The 14,351-nt window shown below is 45.2% G+C and overlaps 2 protein-coding genes across 5 annotated transcripts in view; both read left to right on the top strand.

Moving 5' to 3' along the window:
- The first annotated feature begins 1,644 nt into the window (after positions 1-1,644).
- Positions 1,645-11,743, top strand: dnpep (aspartyl aminopeptidase). The gene is made up of 15 exons (XM_020592037.1): positions 1,645-1,759; positions 3,192-3,282; positions 4,411-4,499; positions 4,605-4,718; positions 5,083-5,208; positions 6,044-6,168; positions 6,326-6,410; positions 6,714-6,821; positions 7,256-7,333; positions 7,738-7,818; positions 8,337-8,497; positions 8,848-8,887; positions 8,993-9,094; positions 9,806-9,973; positions 11,461-11,743. Exons 1-15 carry the CDS (start codon positions 1,754-1,756, stop codon positions 11,509-11,511), a joined length of 1,425 nt encoding a protein of 474 aa, XP_020447693.1. The 5' UTR covers positions 1,645-1,753; the 3' UTR covers positions 11,512-11,743.
- Positions 11,744-11,997: 254 nt separating this feature from the next.
- Positions 11,998-14,351, top strand: part of ptprnb (protein tyrosine phosphatase receptor type Nb) — a 27,564-nt gene continuing 25,210 nt past the window's right edge. Inside the window, exon 1 of one of the 4 annotated variants that reach the window (XM_020592021.1) lies at positions 11,998-12,245. In XM_020592021.1, the coding sequence (XP_020447677.1) occupies positions 12,167-12,245 (79 nt within the window). In that variant the 5' untranslated portion in view covers positions 11,998-12,166. The remainder of the gene's footprint in view (positions 12,246-14,351) is intronic. The other 3 variants (XM_020592022.1, XM_020592020.1, XM_020592023.1) reach the window with 3 other exon arrangements.

Consider the following 14,351-nt stretch of genomic DNA (forward strand, 5'->3'; position numbering starts at 1 on the left):
TGAGATAAATAGAAATAAAAACAGAGTTCTTAAAACTAGAGACCTGTACCTGTACACATGTCAAATACTGTAGTAGTTAAACACTGAAAATTGCTTTTAAATGATAAAAACCTCTACAATAGCTTACTAGAAGTACCCAGACCTTTCAGTACTGTTTCATGTTCCTTTACTTTTCAAATTTAACAATGAAATGCAGGGAACATTACTGCAACAGTTTTGTTGCAGAGACACCTTTAGATGCCTGTACATATCTGTACTTGTCCTGTTTGGTTGCTGAGCCAAACCAGACAGTGATGGAGGTGCAGAGAACAGACTCGATGATTCCTCTGTAGAACTGTATCAGCAGCTCCTGGGGCAGGTCTAACTTCCTGAGCTGACACAGGAAGTACATCCTCTGCTGTGCCTTCTTGGTGATGGTCCTGATGTTGGACGTCCACTTCAGGTCCTGGGAGATAGTGGAGCCCAATAAACCTGAATTAGGGCCAGACCATTTTCTCACATTGCCATTGCCAGTTTTTTTCTGTTGTCTCTTTTGGTCCATTTAGATTGTTAATGTTGTAACTCTGCCAGTGTCTCTTTTGGGTCACTTTGCTGGTCCCAAGCCTGGATAAAGGAGGAGGGATGGACGCAGAACTAGCAATTACACCCCACATAACAGTCTTTTGATTAAATTTGATATTCTAACATTTAACAATACAGGACAAAATTGATTTATGTAATGTGGGTCTAGACAAAGCATTAAAGTCATGAAGTTATTTTGAGAAGTGATGGCCTATTTAAATGGAAAAAACAAGTATCAACAGAAGAAAGTTCATTTGTAGTTCTAAACATATTTAGGGTGTTTTTTACTCATTCTTTGTCTCTCACACGACGTTATTCCTCTCTCCTACAGTGTCCATTACAATTACTTGTAGTGATGTGTCGTTCACGAACGATTCATTCATTTTGAACAAATCTTTCCCATGACTCGAGAACATCGGGTCGTCTCGGGGAGTGATTGTTCATTTTGTGTTGACCGCGCACGCGCAACATCGCATAAGCACAGTATTACTGACAAAACTGCCATGTAACTCGAACGGTGTACTAATTGGTACTAATTAGTACCTTTGAGTCCTCGGTTTCGAGTCGTTCGTTTTTGTAACGTGAGATGACCGCTTTGTTGGATACAGAAATTGGTTAATTTTTAACCGTCCTTATAGTTTTTTTTACTCTTACTGTTACGTAATGCATTTATTTTTATTATTAAATAGCTTTTTATTTCCTACAGACTATAATTTTGTGAATATCTGTCAGTATGGTTCTTTTCCATAACACTGAATGTTTTAATAAAGAGTTGGTTAATGCTTTAAACTTCATCAGGGAAAATCTTTCTTTCTTTCTTACTTACTTATCAATATGCGTAAGTAGATGGGAAATTAATATGTAACATTTTAATTACATTCTGCTGAAGTGAACGAAATGACTCGAAAAAAGATTCGTTTATTTTGCTGAACAAGATTCAAAGAACCGAATTAGAAAAATGATCCGAACTTCCCATCACTATTGGAAATAGACACTTATGCAAATTAGGCGATGACAACAGCCAATAGCTGCTTTCCTTACTGAGCGGTTGGCAAACCGCCAATAAACACCAAAAGAAGGAGGAGAAGAAGAGAGGCTGGCTACACTTATAGCGTCTGTCACTTCTTCTGCTGCAGTTCCAGCGTTTTTTCGGTTTCAGTCTGGCGGAGGTCAGACTTTGAAAGTCTGATTAATGCAGGTAAGTTCCATAAAAATTAATATTTGCTCTTGCGTTATGTGTAGTTGTTTCTCCCAAACTGGGACCTGCTTTGATTTTGGCCAGCAGAGCACGAGGAGCGAAGAAGAGGCAGAAAGCGCAAGTTATCCCGTGCAGGTTAGCTAGCAAAGATCTGCTAATAGTACGTGTTTCATTTGCCGGAAATGCCTCCCAGGCTCAGCAGGGACAGTGGATGAGATGGGAAGATGTAGAAAGAAAGAAATCTAGTTGGAGCGAAATGTGGGACATGAAGTCGGGAAGGATTCGGTTCATTTTAGGTGCAAAGGTTTAGGTGCTGGAAAGTGAAAGCCCGCCCCCTGGAGGTTGGTCGGTGGGGATTTGTAGCCAGGTCAGCTGTCTCTCTGCTAGGTGAGTTAGGGATATAAATAATGGGTAAACTGTAGAAAGAAGTTCTTGATAAAATGATGTAGTGCTATCTTATGTATTTGCAAAACTGTTCAAATAATTGTTTAATCTGTGTGACCTTTGTAAAGATTTGACTTGTGGACATGAAATGCTTTGTGCAGAGAGACTCACAACAACAAGAAGTCGTGCAGATACATACTGAGATGACTAAACTGTCTGCACCAGAATTGTGTGTGGGTGTAAGGTCTGATTGTCTTGGCTTCAGATTATCAACATTTATCAACATTATATGAAATTCTAGGATTGACATTATAATCTGCATTAGCAAATATATCTACAAGTTTACTTTAGTATCATATGCTTTATGATTTACTTTTGCTTTAACCAGTTCACTTGTCTTTAAGAATATAGGAGACATGTGTAAGGCTGTAAGAGTAGACAGGAAACCACAAAGGTCAGGATATGTTGTACTGAGAATGTCACAGATCAAAATCTGCCTGGTGACAAGATCACCAAATGAGGGGTCAGAACGAGGTCAAGAAACCAACCAAGGAACGAGGATGAAGGACAACGCGGATGACGTCAGATCGTTTGCATGACTCTTATTATAAATTCTCTATGCAGAGGAAACTCGTGGTTCCTGCAGCAGCTATGCACTGACTTCTCTGTTTGATGGGGCTTCAAAAAGAGACGGAATCCAGAGCTCTGTATTGCTTTTCTTGAATATTTTTTCTTAAATATTGATTGTAATAAATATCTCAAAGGACAGATTTGTTTTTGAGCATTCTTCATAAAAGGACATGCAGGACTGGTTTAGTCCAACAAAACATAATTTGATCTCCTATACCGAGCTTCCATGTGAATTCTCTCCCATTCCTTGGAGCTTGTAACTGTGTGTTATTGACTGTTAAGAGGGAAGGATGAATTGTCGCGTTTGCTGTCTGAGGTTTGAACCAGCTCAGGAAGCTGGTAGTTGCTAGTGTCATTCCTTGCAATGAGTTAAGTATTTGCTGTATTATCTTCTGACTGTTGCTCTTTTTTGCTACAGTCTTTGGCCATGAAGAGCTCCAAAGAGGCTGTGCACTCAGCTGCCAAAGAGTTCCTGCACTTTGTCAACAGAGGAGTGTCTCCGTATCACGGTAAAGGCAGAGAAACTAAGGATTCATCACAAACTCGTTTTTTGTCCCTTACAACACTGACCTCATACCTGATGAGGAAAATTGTTTTGTATAACTGTATATGTTGAATGGTGCACTTTTAGCAAACATATTTGAATACCAACATTCCTGTTATTGATTTACAACCTTACACTTGACAATCTGAACCTCGTACTTCACTTTCAATAATATGTCATGTTTCGTTTTCTCTAAACTCAAACCTGAAAAGCATTCCTCGGTTGGATGTGTTTAAGTACCATGTCCAAATATCACAGAGTCATAGCTAAACTTGGTACTGACCTGCTGGTTTGCCATTTAATATGTGATACTCTATTTTAGGGATTGAGTGTCGGGCTCTAATGTTGACTTCTGTCTCTGTCTGCACGGTTTTCAGCCTTATTGTTTGTACAAAACCCACTGCCACCGTTTTATGATTGGCTCCATCTGTTAATTTTTAAAGGTAATGATTGATGGTCCAGTATGAGAACAAATAGCTGTGCATGTCGGCGATATGAAATTACAGACGACTTTGAGCTTGAGATAAGATGTTTCTGCAGATAATTAATAATGTCTGTTACCTTTGCTCTGTGAGTGTTTTCCTCTGATGAACACACAGGCGGTAAAGCGATAGAAGATGAAAGCCATTTAGTCAAAGCAGTTGAAATGGTTTATGATACTAAGGGTCACATTTTCAGAGTTTTTGTAAACCAACATTTAACACATTCTGCATCTGCTTCACCATGAGATGCTGCTGCAGTTCGGTGTGGTGTGTGCCGTCCTTTTATTAACAGTCATTTGTTGTCAGGATGTGAACAGATGTACCGCGTCCCTCAGTCAGACACTGGATATCTTTACAGCGCTCATTTTAGAAAAAACTTGTCATGACAAAGTGATGCTATGTGAATAAGACAGGAACACAAATAAGTTCTTCAGATAAAGGTCAGACAGAACAGTTAGTCAGATGTTGCCTCATGTTGAGGAAGGCAAATGTCCTAGTGTAGAAACTCTGGACCGGACTGATGGAGCTAACTCCAGCTGGGTGAGAAACCACTGTGACTATTAGAGAACCAAATAAACGCCTCATGTCTCCTCGTCTTTCCTTCCCTGCAGTGGTTGAAGAATGCAGATGCCGTCTGTTGGAGGCGGGGTTCGTCGAGCTGAAGGAGACGGAACAGTGGGACATCAGGCCAGCCACCAAGGTGGGTCCACTGTCCTGCAGGAGCTCGGGAATTCAGAGGGTGGATTCATCAAAGGCCATGAAGACACCGATTTTCATAGTCTTGTCCTATGTCCTCTCTCTGCAGTACTTTGTGACCAGGAACTTCTCCACCCTGATCGCCTTTGCAGTGGGAGGACACTACCTGCCAGGAAATGGCTTTTCCATGGTCGGAGCCCACACAGACAGCCCCTGCCTCAGGGTGAGCCCCCTTTGAGCACAGCTTGTCTTACATCAGGATGGCCAGGATGTGAGCGGGACACGGTGTGGATGTGAAAGGGGAGATTTGCTGGCCGTGTTTATCAGTAGCGCCTCTGATGTGTGGGCCTGTTGCAGCATGTTTCTGTCTCAGGTTGTTTGTTACATCAGACCAGCGCATGTTGGAGAATGCTGATGGAACAAAAGCAGAAACAAAGTGTCCTGATATCTGATTTCTGCATCCAGAACATGAGTGAGCCTGTTTTGACATTAGCACAGGGGGGAGTTTCCCTTTAGGTTCCTACATTTGAGGAGTTCGGTGACTGTTTGTTTGTTCATTGGCTTTTCAACTGTCTCTGTGCTTTCAGGTGAAGCCGAGGTCTAAGAGGACGAAGCAGGGCTGCCTGCAGGTCGGGGTCGAGTGCTATGGTGGAGGCATCTGGAACACCTGGTTCGACCGAGATCTGACCATCGCTGGCCGCGTCATGGTCAAGGTGCCTGGAGTTTTACACAGTTTGCTGGACATGACAGATGGGATTAAGGGGCATGTTTAACTAGAGGTTATTTGATATGGCTCAGTTTATGTCATCAGCTGCTGAGAGCATGTTCCGTTTAGATTGGGTGTGGGCACTGGTTTGTTTTCAGGTGTTTTCCTTCTCCTCTGAAGGGTCTGTGGGTCTTGAGCCAGCAGATGGTCTTCTGTCTGTTTCTCACCTTGCTGCGTCCCACCACTAATAAACAGACACGTGGTAGGTTCTGGCTGAAGCGTGTCACATGCAGTGTGAAGTTGAGACTCATACTTCCAGTGAGTTATTGGACATGCTAACTGGGCCGAGCGTCTCCATCTTGTGCTCCAGCACATACAGTAGAAGCCCCGTTATATTGCTTGATTCCAGTTTCAGAACCCTGAGCCTTATTGTAATAATACATTTTAAAATCAGTGATTAATTTGGCTCCAGGTGATGAAATCCATCAACCCTGTACTGACTGGTTTCCATGTGTCCTGTGTGGAGCCGCCTGGACCACATCATGTTACTCATTGGTATTTTGTTTACATGTAAAGATATAAACAGACTGAAATACAGAAAACTTTTTTTTAGTCAAACCAATTTTTTTCTACTGAATTCAGACACCTCCAGCTCTGTTGCTGTGGCACCTGGAGTGTTTCAAACAAACTTGGAGGCTTTTCCTCTCTGGTTCACACAGTCAATGTGGTTCTGGAGCTACAGACGTTTTAATCTGCGTAATGTTCAGGTTTTCTGCTCCAGAGCTGGGTGAGGTTTCCGTCAGTGATTCGTGAGGTTTAATGCTGTGTGTCTCTTCCTGCAGAGTAATGGCAGGCTGCTCCACCGGCTGGTTCATGTGGCCCGACCTCTGCTCAGGATCCCTCACCTGGCCATCCACTTGCAGCGTGATATCAACGACTCCTTTGGCCCCAACAAGGAGAATCACCTGTCAGTAAGAGCACAGCTGCTCAGTGCTATCGCAAATGGGAGCTGAGAAGAAACAGACAGCAATTTTACAGAATGAAAATATTTGCGTAGGAGTTGTTTTCTTGCAAGCGGCTCTGTTTTACTTTGTCCCACTGACATGAGTGTGTTTGTATCTCAGTGTGCCCATCATCGCCACCGCCATCCAGGAGGAGCTGGAGACAGGAAGTTCGTCCTCTGCAGATGCTTCCTGCGCTGTCAACACGGTAACACCACTCACTTGACACATGTCTGGGTACTAACATCACAGGCACAGAGGACGTGAGCAGCTGTTTGGCTCTGGACGACATCACAGAGGAAGAAATGGCACATTGTGGCTGGGTTTCAGACAGTCACACCCTGAAGTGTAACTTCACTGTTGTATATGCAAAAGCTTGGGCAGTGTGGGAAATGTAGTTGCTTTACAGGCCTTAAAGGTTTTGGAAGATGCACAGTTGATCAGATGTTACCCAGTCTCTCCCAGTGGCTGATGACAGAATGAATGCTAACTTCTTGTCATCCCCCCTCAGGCTGACAAACACCACCCGGCGCTGGTCAAGCTACTGTGTTCAGAGCTGGGCGTTGAGCCCGAGGCGCTGCTGGACTTTGAGCTGTGCCTGGCTGACACACAGCCCGCGGTGAGTCTGCAGCGACTCCCTGTCACTGCTGCTAATCCAGTTTAATCCCCGGAGCAGCACTGAGCTCTCTGATCAGGTCTTGTTTTTATCAGTAATGCAAAGGTTGTAACACTGGCACAGAGAAGTTTGTGTTGAGTCTCTCATCAGGAACCAACTGTGGCAAACAGCAGGACACGTGATGTTTTTAATTTAATGAATCATTTGCTCTTTGGTTGCATGTTAGACTACACAGGAAGACCGTATGAGACGTGGATAAGTCAGTAAATAAATGCTATTGTATCACCAGACAGAGAAATGAAGAGTTACAGGAGCTCCAGAAACAATCAGATAAAATGTTCTATGGCATCGCAGGCATGTTGAGAGAGACGGCAGAAGATTGACCTGTTCTGTGCTTCAACAAGATGACAAATGACATCCTCTGTTTCTCTCTGCAGGTGCTGGGAGGTGTGTATGAGGAGTTCATCTACTCTCCACGACTGGACAACCTGCACAGCTGCTACTGCGCCCTCCAGGTCCTGCTCAGCACCCACACCTTTCTGTACCCGTCACCTGCATCCACTCAGTGCAAACACTTATTGTTCTTTTATATCTTCCATGGTTCAGTTTGGCACAGATGAACTTTGGTCAGGCTCTAGACAGAGAGTTAAAGCAAACAGGATGCAGCTGGCTGCAGTCTGGAGCCTCAGAGTTCAGATTTCATTTAGTTTAAATGTACAAGAAAACCTGATTTCACTGTGTCATTCTGGGCTGAGTGTAGATTGGATTAAAATGGCTCTTTAATCCCTGTAAAATGAAATGGGTCAATTCTGGTGACGCGCTTGTAGCTTGTGTTTGACCGCAGTGTTTTTGTCCTGTCGTGTTCACAAACCACCCTAAGCCACCTGGTTAATGAACATCTGACTGCCTTCTCTCTCAGGGGCTGGTGGAGTCGTGCTCTGGAGACTCTCTGGCCAAAGATCCCAACATCCGCATGATCACCCTGTATGACAACGAAGAGGTGAGTGCTGGCGAGAATCTGATCCTCCTCCCGGTGTGTGATAAGAACCTATCCACACCAGGTGATGCAGGAAGCAGCTGGTAGAAGAAGGTGTGAATCAGGCAGACAGCTGAACACATCATGGCTGTGTAGTGTGGCTTCTTAAAACACTTCATGCCAGACAGATGTCAGACTGGACTGGCAGCCCTGGGGCAGTAAAACGCAGAGAAGAGACAGTTATGTCTCGTCAGCTTCTAGTGACGTGTGCCATCTCCACTGGAGCCTGAGCAATGAAATAACTTAAGATCTGTTGAAAGCTGTGGAGAAGTGATTCAGTGGTTCACGAGTGTGGTAGGTAGTTATTTGTGCTAAATGTGAAGATTGGCTGCTTGACTCTGTTTGACTGAATGTCTTTGTGAAGTCAACATGCTGGCGAGGTTCGGACCTTGTGGAGATACTGGTCGATGAATCGATGATGAACATGAACAGAGGTGTCTGTTTTCTGATTTCCAGTGACGTATGTTGTGTATGTGTTGCAGGTGGGGTCCGAGAGCGCTCAGGGTGCTCAGTCCAACCTGACAGAGCTCATCCTCAGCCGCCTGGCCGCCTCCTCCTCCAACCTCACCGCCTTCCAGCAGGCGGCGCCGTGCTCCTTGATGATCAGTGCTGACATGGCACACGCCGTGCACCCCAACTACCAGTCAGTATCAGCTCCGACACACTGTCTGCTGCTGCACAGACAGCAAGCACTCGCTCAACTGTAGCGTTACATGGTGGATGAGTTAGGACATGATGCATTAGATGTTTTCAAAAGGTCATGCAAAGTGATTTATTAGCTAAGATCTCTACTGAATATAGTTTGTTAGTGTGGGAGAACTGGCTGAGCTTCTACCGTCTACATCACTCTGCTGAGGAACAGTGTCGTTTACTTTGTGGTTGACATTTTCACTAGTGTTGTAGGGCTCAAGATCAGTCTACTGTCAGAGTCGACCGCTGTAGTATGTCTCCTCTTTGTGTCCCAGTTCATCTCTACAAACTGTTTGTCCTCAGGGAGAAGCACGAGGAGAACCACCGCCCAGCGTTCCACAAGGTGAACACCTTCATTTCCTCTTACTTCACACGATGTGAGACCCCAGCTGTGGGACGGTGTGTCATCACATACTGGTGTGTGACCTGTGTGTTATGTTTCTTCCAGGGCCCGGTGATCAAGTTTAACAGCAACCAGCGCTACGCCACCACAGCTGTCACTGCCTCCATCATTCGAGAAGTCGCCAGCCGGGTCAGCGTGCCACTACAGGTACAGATCTCCTAGCAACGTGCTGAGCTGCTGCAGATCACAGAGAGGGACAGAGCAGAATCCCTGTGTGAGACAAAAAGTGAAGGTCAAAATCAAAGCAGGTTATAACCAGTAATTAGAAGGAAACAAGGACTCTCCACAGAAACACGCTTCATTCCCAGGTCTGCAGAACGTTTTCTACATATGTTCCTTTACTTCAGATTGTTTACTGGCAAAGGAAAGAGTCATGTGCAGCAGAGTGACTGCTTAGCCACTGTGGTCCCTTGAGCAGTGAGATGATAACAACCCTGACATGTGAAGCCATGACTCCTCCTCAAGCCTTTTCAGGTGCCTCTGCTTAAATACTGGCATCAGGTGTTTTCTTTGTCCTGACCAACCAAAACCAGTTTCACATTCTACCAGCTCATTAAGTCTGAGCACCTCTGATATTTGGGTTAGTTACTGTTGGGCTTTCTTTTTGGTCTGTCCACTGGTGCTTATTTAATCATTAAAATGTTTCCACTGAAATGGCGGCATTGCACAGAGCAGCCTTAGAATGACTTCATTTAGTCCTTGTTGTGCGCAGACGTCGTGCTGCGGCCACAGGGGCACTCAGGTCACCTGGTACAGAGTGCGGGAGCCACTGAATGTTTCCAGGAGTAAATGAGATAAAAGACAGACCTCATTAGGAGAAGCTGCTGCATTTGACCTCTGACCTCTCTCTGTCTATAGGATGTGATGGTCCGGAACGACAGCCCGTGTGGATCCACCATCGGGCCCATCCTGGCTGCCCGCCTCGGCATCCCTGTGGTCGACATGGGCTCCCCGCAGCTCTCCATGCACTCCATCAGGGAGATGTGCTGCACCTCCAGTGTCCTGCAATCCTCCACCCTCTTCAAGGTAATGAAACAAACGCACCTTTTCTCTTAGCACTAGAGCAGAGGGATGTTTGTTACTGTTGCAGAAAGTGATCTTGAGTTGTGCATTAAAAGGAAACCAGGAGCTCACCTGTATGTGTGTTGTTTTAAAAAGGACCCGAGCGTTGACTGAACACTGACAGTGTCAGCGCAGACTGAATAGAAAGTTAGAACTGCAGGGTGAAAATGAACCAAATGGTGCACAGACAGAAAATGAATCAACAGCAGTTCCCTGGTCCCAGCCTCTGAAATGAGACTGTTGAAAATGAATCAACAGCAGTTCCCTGGTTCCAGCCTCTGAAATGAGACTGTTTTTTGTCACACTGAGACGTAACCATGGCAGCTGACCGGAGGTTGTATGAAACGGTCGCACTCTCCCACATTGACCTCGGCGTTCAGTGGTCTGATATGTGCACCTGTCCTGCTGAGGTTTGTACTGAGTTGACGTCCACTGGGACACCTGCATGTTTGCCAGTGATGACTCAGGTTGGAATCTAGTTGGACAACAGTGCACTGACGCCTGCAGGTAGTACCACCAACCCTCTGTGAGGGTGGTGCCCATGTGAGACCCCTTCACTTGAGTTTGGCACACAAAAGAAAACTTTACCTGCTCATGTCTTGAGAGCTAATGCAGCAGAAAGGGTTGTTTTACCTGCTCAAACTAATGAGTCCCCCCTCTGGGGAGATTTGGGTGTTAATTAGGTGCTGAGGGCCTTGGCTTAAAAACTCATTGCACAAACCAATCAGTGGTTTTATTAACCTCCTGGTCCCAGGAGGGCAGCACAACAACACTAAACTTCATGACAGGATGTTTCTTATGTATGTCAGTGTGTAAATGCATGAATAACCTGATCGGTAACTGCCGTTCCTCCACCATGACGCGCTTGTAGTCAGACATCGGTAACACTGCTGAAGAGAATCCTGCAGGGGAAACCAAACCCTTGATTCTTTGACTCTGATGGACATTTCTTACATTTTAAAGACTATGAACCAGTTAATGATGAACCAGCTCCGATTATGTTGTGCACGTGGGCAGTGTGATTCACATCCTCCTGCTAGTTTCACACTGTTTGAGTGACAGTTGGTAGCAGTAACATGCAATGAAGAAGGCAACTTGTAGCAAGGAAACAGGAATGTGTCTGAAACTCTGAATGGAACCAGAATGTTTTGACCCAGGACTCCTTTGTGAAACAGGTCTGAGTTGTGGTGGAAACACAGTGAGCTTCCAACGTGAAACTGGAGCACATGCACAACATAAATGTGAAGTGACTGAGAGCACATCAACCTGTTTCTTGTCGCACTGCACATTTTCTGCAGGCAGAGATTCCTGTCATGTCTCTTGACCGGTCTGTCAATCAGTTTTAATTCCTCGCCATTTGACTCTGGTTTTTTGCGTTTATTTGCCAGTTATTTCACTTCCTGTACATGTGTTGAACTCTGATGCCACTTCCTGTCTGCTTCCTCCTGCAGGGCTTCTTCGAGCTGTTCCCCACAGTCAGGAGCACGCTGGTGGTGGACTAGAGCTGCAGCTGATGGAACTGAAGGATGGCACAGGATCTGCTGCAGGGTTCAGTGTTGACGCTGAAATAGTGCTGTGTGTGCTAGAAATCACAAATCCAGTGGACAGTATTGATACTCAGCCCCAGCAGGCTATGATTATACTCCAAGGACTACACAAGCACTTCTTGATCTTTCTTATGAAATGAAATGGCTTTGAAAATAAAAGGTCCCTTCCTGGGCTGTGCAGCCTTGACTATTTGTTTCTGTCTGACAAAAACAAGCACAATATGTGGCCTGAGTCTGAATAAGTGCAAAGATGTAAAGTGACTATAAAAAGGTGCAAAAGATGATGAATACTCCAAACAGTTAGAAACCGACGGGAAACGGTCACAAACACTCCGTGCACAGGGGCCCACTTGCACAAACTGACCTTATTGCAATAAAAATAAAATCTTAAATTTGCTCGGTAAATTTCCTGCGGTGTGGCGCCTCCTGTTGCCCGGGTTCTCCAACCAACCCTGCCCTGTCCTCCTCCCCCTCTTCCTCCCTCTCTCACGCACTTGTCCTCCGTCAGTCCTGTGCAGTAGCAGCAGCCTCTCTGGGATGGACAGCTGCTAGAAGCGCAGCAGCAGCGGCAGCTCTCCCCCTCTTCGCTCCCGTGGATGTTGGAGCGGCTATGATGTCTCCGCGGCTCTGGGCAGCTCTATGCCTCCTCCTCACCGCCTCCTGCCGGCTCTGCGCGGCCGCCCGACACGGTAAGACTCCGCGCATCCGATCAGCACAGATGGAGACGGATGCACTTCCCTGTTTATGAACTCGGTGCATCCAGGCGGCGCGTAAATCACGACTTCCCGGTGACAGGTCCCCATTGCAGTTTTCATGTAGTAATTGTTATACTTAGACATGGTTTGTGGCCATTTTATCACCCTGTTCTCATCTTTATGACAATTCTTAAAGATTGTAGTTTCTGGTGGTTTTTCCTCAGAAAATTGCGTAAAATGTCGCAAAATGTTCCACCAGATGTTCAGCGTTAAGTGTTGAGCCTTAATAACGGCGGAATGATTCAGTTACAGTATTCCTAAAAACAATTTTGAGGTTGAGAGAATAGGGTTTTTTTTCTTCCTTCTTTGAATTTCCTATTCGACTCCGGTTATCCGCCTCGGATCTGTTTACACCGGTGCTAAATTGCGTCACTGACGCAAACGCTCCGAGCGGAGCGCTCGGATGTGCCTGGCTGCCTGAATGAATCATTGTGTTTAGTGTGCAACGACGGCAACAACAAACACGACGGCTGGATGACTGGGTGCGTTTAGGTCTGGAGTGTTTGGGGCCAGTGTGCCGCAGCAGATGTTGCCTCTGGAAAACACCTCGGGGGTATTGCACATACCCAAGATGAGGGATTAAGCCGGGATTTGCCAGTTAACTCGGCTGAATTTAGCCCTGTCTCAGATCCATGAAAGCAGTTTAAATTAAGTTACTGTGGAGATTTTGTTCTGTGCAGCTAACCTGCTCCAGACCAGGCTGAGAGCCAGGCTTGATTTAACCTTGGTGCCTTATCTATCCTGTCAACAGTCACTGACCAGAAACCAATGCATTTTTTTACAGTTAATCTGTAAAATGTGATGGAAATTCTTACTGACTGTGTTTATTAAAGTTGCTGTTGATATTGCTGTTAGAAGCTTGAATTTTATTGTAGCTGAAATGGGAGATAAAACTGCAAAGGTATCTTTACTGAAGTCTATATACTACTGTATGTCACATTAATGTCTCTGATACTGGATCATAGTGACTGATCCATTACTGTGTTCATCACTTTAATGCTGCAGCTGGTAAAGGTGGAGCTGATGGTAACGACCTTATATACTTATACTGGGAAGTACTTTGTATCCTGCTGGATAGCTGGTGAATATCCCACCAGGGATCTATAGAGTCTGATGTTTCTACTGGGTTTGGTTTGATTCATCTGATACTAAAAAGTATCTGAAATGATCAGATACATGTAGTGCAGTAAAAAGGACATGGTTGGTCTCTGACATGGAGTGAAGTAGCAGGACATGGAAATACTCAGGTAAAGTACAGACACATCAAAACTGTACTTGGGTATTTGAGTAAATGTACTTAACAAGGAATATTATCATCGTCATTGGGGAGATAAATTCCTTTAAACTCATGAAACTGTCATTATTTACTTGCACAGATACTTTAAAAGTGCGGAGGAGTTTAGGAAAGCCGTGTAGTAGGAGACGAACAGCGTTACTGTTGAGAACCAGTGAAACAGTAAGTCCCCATAAGACAAATTTAGGAACCACAGCCCCACTGCCACAGATGAACATATAAAAACATGGACTGCTAATGAGACAGTTGCCAGCGCGCCCTTGTACATCCTTTCAATTTATTTTGCAGGTTCCACTTTGCTCATCAGTGTAGTTCTTTCTGCAGACTGTTAACATGGCGGCTGCAGTGAGCCGCAGCAGCTCAGGAAGAATGTGCACATCTTTAGCAATACATAGTTCACAGATGATCTCCACAACCAAGAGGATAAAGAGCAATCTGTTCTGGAACTAAAGAATGCAGGCCTGGTTGCCAGTGCAGTGGACTGCACCTCTTTAGCAGGTCTCTGTGTATTGATTTTCATATCAGATGAAAATGAATAGCAACATGTCTGTCTGGACCAGGGCTGTAGTCAGGACCGTCAAGTCTGTGTGTGAGCAGGTCTGAGGCTGATTGAGAGATGGCAAAGCTGCAGGAGTAGCTAGAACTTGGAGCAGGAAGTCTGGGGGCGTGAGAAGTCACAACACGCTGAAGGTAACAGAGGCAAAGTCCTGAGACTTAAAGGACAGAAACACTGTAGGCATGGGTGG

Source organism: Monopterus albus, unplaced genomic scaffold (genome assembly GCF_001952655.1).
Source record: "Monopterus albus unplaced genomic scaffold, M_albus_1.0 scaffold16.1, whole genome shotgun sequence".
NCBI lineage: Eukaryota > Metazoa > Chordata > Actinopteri > Synbranchiformes > Synbranchidae > Monopterus > Monopterus albus.